This window comes from Chelonia mydas, chromosome 26 (genome assembly GCF_015237465.2).
Source record: "Chelonia mydas isolate rCheMyd1 chromosome 26, rCheMyd1.pri.v2, whole genome shotgun sequence".
NCBI classification, from domain to species: Eukaryota; Metazoa; Chordata; order Testudines; family Cheloniidae; genus Chelonia; species Chelonia mydas.
Window position 1 is genome coordinate 12038197 of NC_057859.1, and position 11866 is coordinate 12050062.

General features: G+C 49.0%; 1 protein-coding gene across 1 annotated transcript in view; it reads right to left on the reverse strand.

Moving 5' to 3' along the window:
* LOC102929631 (substance-P receptor) overlaps window positions 1–11112 on the reverse strand; it is a 93446-nt gene extending 82334 nt beyond the window's left edge. Inside the window, 1 exon segment of the mRNA XM_027829668.3 lies at window positions 10317–11112. Coding sequence (XP_027685469.2) covers window positions 10317–10747 — 431 coding nt within the window. The 5' untranslated portion in view covers window positions 10748–11112.
* Window positions 11113–11866: the final 754 nt, after the last annotated feature.

Here is an 11866-nt window from a genome sequence, read left to right on the forward strand (position 1 = left end):
CGGGCAGTAGCGTTTTTATTAGCCATACGGGAGGAATAAAGGTTTATCCTGATTTACTGTTTCCTCTGTGCGTGCTGTTTGAATACCGAAGAGTCTTTAAACTTCTCACTTAGCTGCATATTATGACATTGATGGCCCTCTCATTTTGCTTGCTGAATTCCAGCACATCCCATAACAGCAGGGGTGTCAAACTGAAAGCAGGTGTGACAGCAGGGTGTGCGGGTGGGTGGACAAAGGAGCTGGAACAGAGCTAAGGTTAATAATCCTCCAAATATTCAGAAAAAATGGTTGGAAATCCTACTCAAATATGTTCCCTAGGTGAAATTTACCCCTATGCACAGGGTCAGCACAAATTTGCATCACCTAAGTCCTCAAAATAGAACTTCAGTGGTGCATAAGTCTTGTGTTGGCTCTCTGCACAGGGGTGAATATAGCCCCATATGTATTTGGAGTCATAGTTGGCTACTTCACTGACAGAAATAAGTGTCTTTTCCCCCCTGTATTTAGTCCTGCGGAGCCAGTACAGCAAAAACAGAAGTAGCTGCAGGATTTTATTTTTTAAAAACTTTTCCTTATATGTCAGGTTTTCTACTTTTTGGGCGGTGGGGGCAGGGGAGTGTTTGGGGTTTTTTTACATTTTTGTTGCTGTCCTCTGGACTCTCTCCAATTTGTCCACATCTTTCTTAAAGTGTGGCACCCAGAACCAGACCCTGTACTCCAGCTGATTCCTCACAGCGCCTAGTAGAGAGAGACCATTACTTGCCATCTCTTACATACAACGCTCCTGTTAATACAGCCCGGAGTGACAGCAACCTTTTCACAACTACATCACATTGTTAACTCATATTCAATTTGTGATCCACTGTAACCCCCAGGTCCTATTCAGCAGTGCTGCCGCCTAGCCAGTTATTCCCCATTTTGTAGTCGTGTATTTGATTTTTCCTTCCTAGAGGTAGTACTCTGCATTTGTCTTTATTGAATTTCATCTTGTTGATTTCAGACCAATTCTCCAAATTTGTCAAGGTCCTTTTGAATTCTCATCCTGTCCTCCAAAGTGCTTGCAACCCCTCCCAGCTTGGCGTCATCTGCAAATTTTATAAGCATCCTCTCCACTCCATTATCCAAGCAACTGAAAATATTGAATAGTGACAGACCCCTATGGGACCCCACTAGATACATCCCTCCAGTCTGACAGCGAACCATTGATAAGTGCTCTATGAGTGCAGTGTTTCAACCAGTTTTGCATCTACCTCATAGTAACTTCATCTAGACCACATTTCCCTAGTTTGCTTAAGAGAATGTCATATGGGACTGTGTCAAAAGCCTCACTAAAATCAAGATACATCATGTCTACAACTTCCCCCAATCCACTAAGCCAGTAGCCCTGTCAAAGAAGAACCACTAACCTAAACCTAAAGAATCAGCTGCAGACAGAGGTGTCAAGTATACATACTTCACAGGAAGTTACTTGCATAGTCATTGATGGTTCTGCAATTCTTTGGATAGTACATTGGCTAGTACAGGGATCAGCAACCTTTGGCACACAGCCCATCAGGGTAAGCCCCTGCTGGGCCAGGCCGGTTTGTTTACCTGCAGCATCCTCAGGTTCGGCCGATCGTGGCTCCCACTGTCTACGGTTCGCTGTCCCAGGCCAATGGGGGCTGCGGGAAGCAGCGGCCAGCACGCTTCCAGATGAAGAAGTGGGGTTTTTTACCCATGAAAGCTTATGCCCAAATAAATGTTAGTCTTTAAGGTGCCACCAGACTCCTCGTTTTTGTGGATACAGATGAACACGGCTACCCCTCTGATACTCAGCACAAAGTGTCACAAGACAGAACTACAGGACCAAGCAGAGTGCATCAGTTGAGTACAAATACACAGCTACTGCCAAAGAAATGTGTTCGGTTACTTTGTTTTGCCATGGTTTGCTCTTAGCAAATATTTGTTGGCTATTACTTATAACTCTGTTACACTCTAGGTGCTTATAAATTGGGCTTGCTTCATCAGCTATGAATGCCAAAAAAAAAAATAGCTTGAGCCCCGGCACCTCTTTCCTTACAAATTAAGCCCTGTGTGGACCCCATCTCTTCCAGCAGACCTCCTTCTCAAAACAGCATCCCATGGTTCAGGAAGCCAAAGCCCTCCCATCAACACCATCTTGCAGCCGTGTGTCCCTGCTTGGACCCTTACCCTCAACTGGGTAAGCCACCTGCACCCTTGCCCCTTTCATGCTCACTCCCAGAGCTTTGTAGTCACGGCTGATTGGCTCAGGGTTATAGCAGGCAGTATCATCAGTGCCCATGTGGATGAATAGCCTGGAGTAGTGGCCAGAGGGATGGATGAGCCTCAGCAACTGTTCTGTAATGTCTCAGGCATGGGCTCCAGGCAGGCGGCACATCTCCCAGGCTGTCAGGTCAGCAGATGGATGCCTCTGACCAACACAGAAGGCAGTCCCTGACCTCCAGCACCCTATGTTGCCTCCTGTTGGGTGTGGTGGCGAGGAGTCTCCCAGCCTTGGGGACAGATGGCAGCTCCTACTCAGCCACTGGGGTCTGCCTCTGTCCTCCTGTTGCCAGTACAGCATACCAGTTCTTCACCTCGATGGACAAGGGACAGCACCATCTACTGCCCGAGAGAGCCAGCAGCCAGTTTCCTCCCCGTAGAGCAGCTGGTTCTCCTGCCTCCTCTGGTGCCACTGTAGTCAGCTAGCATCCTCTCTCCCAGATGTTTCCAGGTACATCCTGCCAATAAAGTCCTTGCGCTTCTGGAGGCTACGCAGATGAGCCACCTCCTCCTGCAGCTCTTATCTGCTTCTGGAGGGACTCCACCAACAGATACCTTTCTCACCAGGTGTTTCCCCCAGCCTGGCTTTCATTGGTGGGGGCACGCAGGTTGTGTTCCCAGCTAGTCAAAACAAGGACGTGGGCAGAAACCTTCAGAGTCAGGAAGCCGGTATGGCTAGGACCCCCACAGGTGCAGTCAGAGGAAGTGCAGTGATCCTAGCAATGTCCCATTTTCCTCCCATTGCAGGTTCTTCCTTGTAGAGTATCTGGAAGTTGGGGGAGGGATAGCTCAGTGGTTTGAGCATAGCCCTGCTAAACCCAGGGTTGTGAGTTCAATCCTTGAGGGGGCTATTCAGGGGTCTGGGGCAAAAATCTGTTGGATGATTTAATTGGGGATTGGTCCTGCTTTCAGCAGGGGGTGGGACTAGATGACCTCCTGAGGTCCCTTCCAACCCTGAGATTCTATGATAAGTTAAGTGGGGGGAGGGGAAACCTACCTCCCTGCCGTCCTCCACTGGTGAACTAGGCTGGCTCTTTGCAAACTGACTGCTGAAGACCTAGATTGCACACTTCTGTATAAAGTCCCCTAGCCTGCAAGCAGGCCCAGGAAAACCCATGAGAATTTTAAAAATAGCTTACAATTTTAACACTGTTTTCAACACACCAGAATTAGAATCCAAATTATTGTCACATGCAAGCATTGCCACCTCACCTCTTTTCCAGACCAATAAACCAAAACCCTGATCTGAGTTCAGAGCTTGGAGACACCCTGCTACAAACCTGTAGCCATGCTGAAAACTGACCATTGAGGCCACATACTTATTCCTACTCTTTCCTTTTGTCTCGGCCAGTATCTAGTTCATGGTGGTAGTTTACTTCTCACCCTCTGCCTTCATTTCCTTAATAGTTGTTTATGAGGGACTTTGTCAAAGACTTTTAAAAATTCAAAATAAACTGTATTAACTAGTGAGTAAAGGAGAACCAGGGTTTTCTTAGCTCAAGTAGTAGATTAGAGAGGCATGATTTTTCTAGGCAGGAGCCATGCTGGCTTGTCCTTTCCTAGCTTGGTGTTTATAATTCTGTCTGTAATTATCATTTCAACCAATTTACCTGGTATTGAGTGCCGTCACTGGAAGAATTTGAAACTGGAATCTGGGAAATGCCCGTGCAGCCAGCAAGTACTACTCTGCGCCCACTGACATAGAAATGAAATGCTGCACAGCACCAGACTTGTGCAGCAGGTTCTCACCAAAAATCTGTAGAGAGGTAGCTGTGGAGCCCTTGCAATTCTTCCGCCCAATCTTGTGTGGTGCTGAATGGTCTCAATTCCCTTAAATTTGGCAGCGGTTAAGAACGCACTCATCCCCTTTCAGGAGCAGGCCACCTATCTGCTGTAACAATTAGCTCCTAGCCTTGCTGTAAAGGCTGTGGCACTTCAGGCTGATTATCATCTCCTGTGGAAAATATCTTGATTTTTTTTTTTCAGAGCACCTGCAGCTCCTGTTAACTTATGCTAGAAATTTGGCACCTCTGAAAAAACCGGGCACTATATTTGCAAGTAAAATAATTTTTTTTAAAGCTACTTGCACAATCCAGTTTCAGATTCGGTATACCTCAGTTCTATTATGTGTGAATTTTACATAAACAGCTTGCAAAATGTTTGCTGATTGACTGTGGCATTGGGTTTGTTCATTCTTTAGAAGGCAATTTCGCATCCTCTGGCAAGTGTGCTATAGAAATTATTTATAGAGGGCACATTTTGAAATAGATTGTTCAGCTTTTTGTGAAGCAATGTTCTTGTGAACAACTTGATACGCCAAGCATCCTTTAGATTACATATCCAAGTTACTGACAGAGATGAATCACTCCACTTGGGGAATATAAACCCATTCAAATCTTTATGTATTTATTCCCTCCCCCCCCCCCAGCATCTATTGAAAATACGTTGATTTCAAGTGCGTTTTCCTAGCTGTAAACCAGCCCCTGCTTTGCTGAGACTACATAGCTGTCACTGGTTGTGTCAGTCTTATAGGGCATGTGGAACTCCGGTACATGTTTTCACCCTTGCTGCATGGACTATCTTTAGGTTTGCGGTTTGAATGGGAAGCATTTGTCCGAGCCCTTGCTGGAATGAGATACTTAATTTAACCCACGCTATAAGCTCTTGTCTTGAAACACCACACCACACTCAAAATTGATTCCTCAAGCACACAAGTCTGGAGTGAAATACCTGGCTAAAGTAGGTGAATGTTTTCATCAATCCACCATTTCATCTAATTACTGATGTTTGATCCAAACGCAAGATAACAAGGGATTTTACAGCGCTATCCATGATTCTCGACCGAAGGGAAAAAAGAAACAGAGGCCACCCTGAGTCCACATTCCAAAGAACAATAACTCATGTGCGATTTGGCATCAACAAACGAATCCGATAATTCACTGCCATCAGCATCTTATTCTGTAATACTGCGGCCTTTACTATATTTGCCTATCGTCATGAATCAGTATCTCTTTTTCCCTCAGCCGACATTTTATCTTTGAACTGACTGAGCCCAATTCTTGTGTGATGCAGCACCTAGGAACATACGTACTGATACCATATGCAACAGATTTTCTGTACATTAAATTTAATTTGTTATTTATCAAGCTATCAGGCCCACTTTTCAACAGCACCTTAAGAATCCAAGAGCCTTCGTTGAAAGTAATTTAGGTACTTGAGAGCCTAAGGTTAGGTCTACGTTAACACTGTGTCGGTAGAAATTCTGTCACTCAGGGCAGGGTGTGAAAAAACACACCCCTGAGTGACATAAGTTACCCTGACAGAAGCGCTGGACTGGAGAGCACTGTCTGCAGGAGACACGCTCCTGCTGACATAGCCGCCACCACCACTCATTGGGGGTGGGTTGATGATATCCACGGGAGAGCTCTCTCCTGTCGGCATAGACCGGCTACACGGGAGATCTTACAGCTGCACAGATCAGTGGCAGATTTCGAGTTAGTGGGGCTCTGTGTGTAGCTTCATTTTTGCCCCCCTCCCCCCGAAGCAGCCAAGAGAAAGAACATTCTCTTATCTTCCCCACTCTCACCCCCTGTTTTTCATTCTTTTTTTCTTCATCCTCCTCCTATATTATAAGTAATGGGAAGTAATAGAAAATAAAGCAAGGTACCTTGATTGGGGCAGGGGGTTGGGTGTGGGAGGAGGGGTGAGGGGTGCAGGATCTGGGAGGAAGTTTGGGTGCAGGGTGCAGGCTCTGAGCTGGGGCAGGGGGTTGGGGTGTGGGAAGGGGGCAGGGGCGGCGCTTACCTTGGGTGGCGCAGCTCCCAAAGTGACCAGCACGCACCCCCCCCCCAAGCAGTGGCTCCAAGTTGGGGGGGGTCCAGAGGGTCTCCGCGCACTGCTGCCCACAGGCACCGTGCCCGCTGCTCCCATTAGCCGCAGTTAGCCGCAGGGGCAGCGCGTGGAAACACACACACACACCCCCGAGGCCGCAGGGACATGCCGGCCATTTCCGGGAGTGAAGCAGCATGGAGGGAGGGAGGCAGAGTGGGCAGGGAACCGGCTTAGCCCTGCTGCGTGCCCCTTGGGGGGCCAGGGGCAGCGGGTCTGGGTGCACTGCCCGGGGCAGGTGCAGCACACGGGTGCGCAGAAACGTGCCAGAAGCCGGCTGCTTCTGGCCACGGCATGCAGGCAGCCTGCCTGTCTGTCTGAGCCCGCCGGCTGGGACTCAGGGACAGGTGGTCAGATATTTGTCCTGCACTTCGGGGGCCCCCTGTCGTTGGAGACCCCGTGCCACTGCACAGTTAGGTTCATGGTAAATCCGCTCCTGGCACAGATGTATCAGGACAGGTGGGTTGCTGTAAGCTCTCAAGCGTAGACATGGCCTGAGTCTCATTGCAAGTCAATGGGAGGCAGGCTGCTAAGTCGTTTAGGAGCTCTTGAAAATTTGATCCACTGTCTGAGTGCTTGATTAAGCAACTGACAAGACCCCATGATTGTTCACAGGGTTGTTGTAGCCGTTTTGGTCCCAGGAGATGAAAGAGACAAGGTGGGTGAGGTGAGCTCTTTTATTGGACCAACTTCTGTTGGTGGCAGAGACAAGCTCGTCTTCAGGATGTGAACGTGAGCTCTGCGGCGCTCCGAAGCTTGTCTTTCACCAACAGAAGTGGGTCCAGAAAAGATTCTAAAGTATTTGTGTGCGTGAAAGTCTGGAATATTAATGCAACAGATGTCCAGCCCCAGGCCTGCAATAACCTACTTGTGTTCCATTAACTGAAAATACTCATTGGCAAGTAGTGCGGATTTTCAGGTTTTCCTTCGGAAGATTCACTTTACAAACTAGTTATCCTTGCAGTCAATGGTTCTTGAGAACTCTGCACTAACTGAAAAAACAAGCTACTAAGAGAGCATTTTGAATGCTTTGCAGCCCAAAGGATCTCTTTCCACAGTGATGTGGTATAGGTACAACACCCCTGAAATACAGATCCTTCTGGGATGGAGTGGAACCTACACAATATTTGGGGCGGATTTGGGGTCGGGGGAGGAATTTGGGCAAGGATCTCAGGGCAAACAAAACCCATCTACTTTGATGGAAAATGCAATGGGATCTTCATTTTCCATGAAGAACAACTATGATCCTAGGGTCGTGCTTTTCAGCCTGTGGTCCACAGATGCCTGGGTGGCTGCAGACTATGTCTAAGGGGTCCGTGAAAGGTTGTCATTACCATAGATGGGTGATATTTCAACCTGTAGTGCATGGACCCCGGAGGGTCCGCAAACTAAGATTTCCAAAGGGGTCCACACCTCCATTCACGCTTTTTTTTTAGCAAAAAGAAAAAGAGTACTTGTGGCACCTTAGAAACTAACCAATTTATTTGAGCATAAGCTTTCGTGAGCTACAGCTCACTTCATGCTGTAGCTCACGAAAGCTTATGCTCAAATAAATTAGTTAGTCTCTAAGGTGCCACAAGTACTCTTTTTCTTTTTGCGAATACAGACTAACACGGCTGTTACTCTGAAACTTTTTTTTAGGTATCTGCATGTGAAAAAAGATTGAAAACCACTGCCTTAGAGTAATGTTTTCGTAATTGCAGGTGGCGTTACCATGTGGGGTTTGATTTCTCCTCTTATTTCCACCAGTGTAACTCCATTGAGTTCAGTGGAGTTACTTTGGATTTACTCCAGTGTAAGTGAGAGGAGAAAAAGGCTCACGCTCTCAAGCCCGGCATGATAAAGAGATTAAACTTGTCAATGATTTCCCATCCCCTTGTCATTAGAAACAAGCTAACAAATCTTAAGCTACATTTCACAAGCTGTAGATGAATGAGTAATGACATCACTGTCAACTGCCTTCAGAAATTTCCATTAACAGTTTGCATTTTACTTTTCAAGTCAGTCTAATTCTAACACGTTAGCCAAAATGCCCTCAGCAAAAAAATGATCTCACTCGATCTCGTTTCGAATTACTGCAGAACATGCAGATGAGGAAAAAGACCAGAAAGAGGGAAATTCTAGAACACCACTCTCTATATTTTGAATTTTAAATACCAAGTGTCAGCAAAGGACCACAAGGTTTTCTAGGAGGTACCAACAAATAAAATTTATCATCATTTTAGAAAGGAGTAAACTGAGGCAGAGACAGGCTCAGTGATTTGCCCTCAGCCACATAACAAGTCAGTGAAAAGATCTGCGAAAGAGCAGCAAAACCCAATTCAGCCCCAGAAGTCCTAACCTCTAGTCCTTTTCTTTGACCACTAGATCACAGTTCATCCCTCCACTGACTTACATTTAAACCCCAAGTGCCAGTCTAGACATTAGCTTCCTTGCTTCAGCACCAAGTTGGCTGGTTGCTGAATCTGTGTTCTGAGAACAAAATGTGAGCGAGATGCTGGTATGTGCTGGCAAGCCACAGAGAAAACAGGTGTATCTATCACTCACTGTAAGCTGTACAAGTCACAGGACAAACAGAACAGCGATAGAAAATAGCATTTTCCATCCCCAACTTTGTAATAAAAGTAACGTTATTCCAACAACCCAGTTGCCTTTAGTGAACACATTTGTACCCAGCTTTAAAATTTCCACAAGTCCATCTCAGAACAATATAAAGCAGCAAATATCGAACCGCACCTTTGCCAGGCAGAGGGTTAAATCCTGGAGGTCTTTACACAGGCAATTTCCAACTGAAATCAGGAAACCGGTTAAGATCTATAGTATCTGGCCCACAGCTGTCTCATGCATGTTCAACTATAAATATATCTCACGTAATTGGATTATACCATGCTGTTTTAAATATAGATTTTAATCTAAAATGAGGAAATCAGGAAAATTAATTAAGAGAGTGAGTGAAATTGTAGAGGGCAAGACTATAGATTTCCTCTGACTGAAAAAAAAAAAAAAGAAAATAGCCACAGGCTTCTCTGGGGCACAATTAAAACAGACCCTTTTCATTAAGCTAACAGCATTCTCCTGGAGAGAATTATCGGGCGGGGGGGAGGGGGAGGTAACCCTTATCTTGAGCGCTCTTTTAAAGTATTATCTCTCTTGCAATATTTGTGTGTGTAGGGAAGAGATCAACAGGATGCTAAGGCAGCAGAAGGAACCCCAGCGGTGGTTCTCAACCAGGGGTACCTGTGCCCACGGGGGTATGCAGAGGTCTTCCAGGGAGTACATCAACTCATCTTGAGGGGGAGGGATAGCTCAGTGGTTTGAGCATTGGCCTGCTAAACCCAGGGTTGTGAGTTCAATCCCTGAGGGGGCCATTTAGGGATCTGGGGCAAAAATCGGGCATTGGTCCTGCTTTGAGCAGGGGGTTGGACTAGATGACCTCCTGAGGTCCCTTCCAAAAGTACAATTTCAGTACAAAAGTAAAATTTCATACCATGACTTGTTTCTACTGCTCTATATACCCTACATTGAAATGTAAGTACAAGATTTGTATTCCAATTCAGTTATTTTATAATTGTGTGGTAAAAGTCCGCAATTTTTCAGTAATGGTGTGGCTGTCACACTTGTGTATTTTTAGGTCTGATTTTGTAAGCAAGTCGTTCTTAAGTGAAGTGAAACGTGGGGGTACACAAGACAAATCAGATTCCTGAAAGGAGGGCAGTGGTCGGGAAAGGCTGAGAGCCACTGCACTACAGAACTTTATCATCTAAAGGGTGAGAGCCCCAAAAGCTCGGGAACTGAATAATAAATACTCTTTTTTTTTTTTTGCCTTGCCCCATGGACCAGCTCGTTTGCATGCCCCGATTTTCACCCTCTCCCAGCTCCATCCAGAGCCTGGAAACTGGATGGCTGCAGAATTATAGACGGGGGTCTTTATAGGCTCGTGCCTGCAGCCTTGTGTGCTACGACCCGTTGACTAAAGGGGAGCAAGGACCAGGTTAAAAACAAAAAAAATCCACCCATGCTCTGAAACCAGGTGTGGTGGCTGTTGCCTGTCGTTGGGCACTCCCCAGGGCAACCCCGGGGCCCGTTCCTACCACCACCACCCCGGCAAGCTCCTGCGGCCTGGCCATCCCACCTCCTGGCCTCACCTGTCCACGGCGATGGCCGTCATGGAGTAGATGCTGGCAAACACGGCGGCGATGGGGAAGAAGTTGTGGAACTTGCAGTAGACCAGCCCGTAGTACCACTCGTTGTGGACGGCATAGGTGAAATTGACGACGGTGTTAAAGGCGGCCATGGAGGCTTCTGCAAAAGCCAGGTTCACCAGGAAATAATTGGTCACCGTCCTCATCCTCTTGTGGGCGAGGATGATCCACATCACCACGATGTTCCCCACCACGGCCACGATCACAATGAGCGAATAGGCGACGGCCCAGAGGGTGATCTGCCAGGCGGGCTGGGCGAACTGGTTGGCATCGGATTCGTTGGCAGACGCGTTGTGGGACCACAGAGGGTCTATGTTCTCCCCCGCGTACAAGACCTCGTCCATCTTCCCCGCTCCCCGCCGCGCCGAGATCATTCGTGGGGAGCCCTCTGCCAAGAGCCTGGCCCGCTGGGGCCAGGCGGCAGCTGGTCAGGCAGGCTTGGGCAGGCGGGGTCGCCTACAGCTGGGGCACATCTGGAATTGTGGGGCGCATCTGTCGGCTCGGTCTCTGGAGCCCGCTTGTTCCGGGCAGCTGTCTGCGTCGCTGATCAAGCGGCAGCTGTGTGCAGGGAAAGGTGGTGGGGTGAGTCTGTGTCCCCCCTCCCCACACACACACACACACACACACACACAACCCCCGCCCTTTCGGGGAGAAAGTGAAGCCACCCCGGTGCCAACTTCTCTGCGCCGGTGGCAGCCCGGGCAGCAGCTGGCCGCCCAGGGTGTCTCCAGGCGCAGATCGGGAGCTCTGGAGCCCGGGCTGGGCGACAGAGGGGTTTTATACCGGCACCGCTCACGCGTCAGGAGCGCTGGGCAGAGCCGGCGCTCAGGACCCTCCCTCCCAGCTGCGGCGCGGCAGCTGGGCAGATGTGGCCGCGCGGGCATCGCCTCTGGAGCGGGGACCGTCCCCGCAGCCGGCCGGGGAGGCGTGGGAAAGCTCGCTCCGCCGGGATCCTGCTGGAGGCGTCGGGGTCTGGGGAGCCGGGATCCAAAACGGGGCTGGATCGGGGTGCCCCCCCCTCCCCCCAGCCGGGTTTTTTGTTTGTTTTTTTGTTCGGTTTTGGGGTGGTTTTGATGCAGGCGGGAGGCTGAAATCGGGTCCTTCCACCGGCTACTCCTCCCGCGGTCCGCCTCGCGCGGCTGCAGCAGCTGGGCAGAAGTGGCTGCGTGCGCCTGAATCGGGTCCCTGCCACCCTCTCCGGGGCGGGGTGGGGGGGTAGCAACAGCTGGCCAGATGTGACCGCCACGGGCAGCCCTGGCAGGCGGGACCCTCCCGGGGGAATCTCGTGGCTGGGGCGGGGTACGGAAGCGGTGGCTGCCGCTCTGGAATTGGCAGGGTCCGGGCTGGAGGTTCCTGAGCCTGCCTCGCAGGGAGACAAAGCCGGAGCTAGAGCCAGGCTGGAGCCTGCTGGTGCACCCCCCGCTCCCCCAGATTCAATGCAGGCTGCAGGCAGCTTTTCTGCCTTGTTCTCCTGCTGACACTTCCCGGAGCTG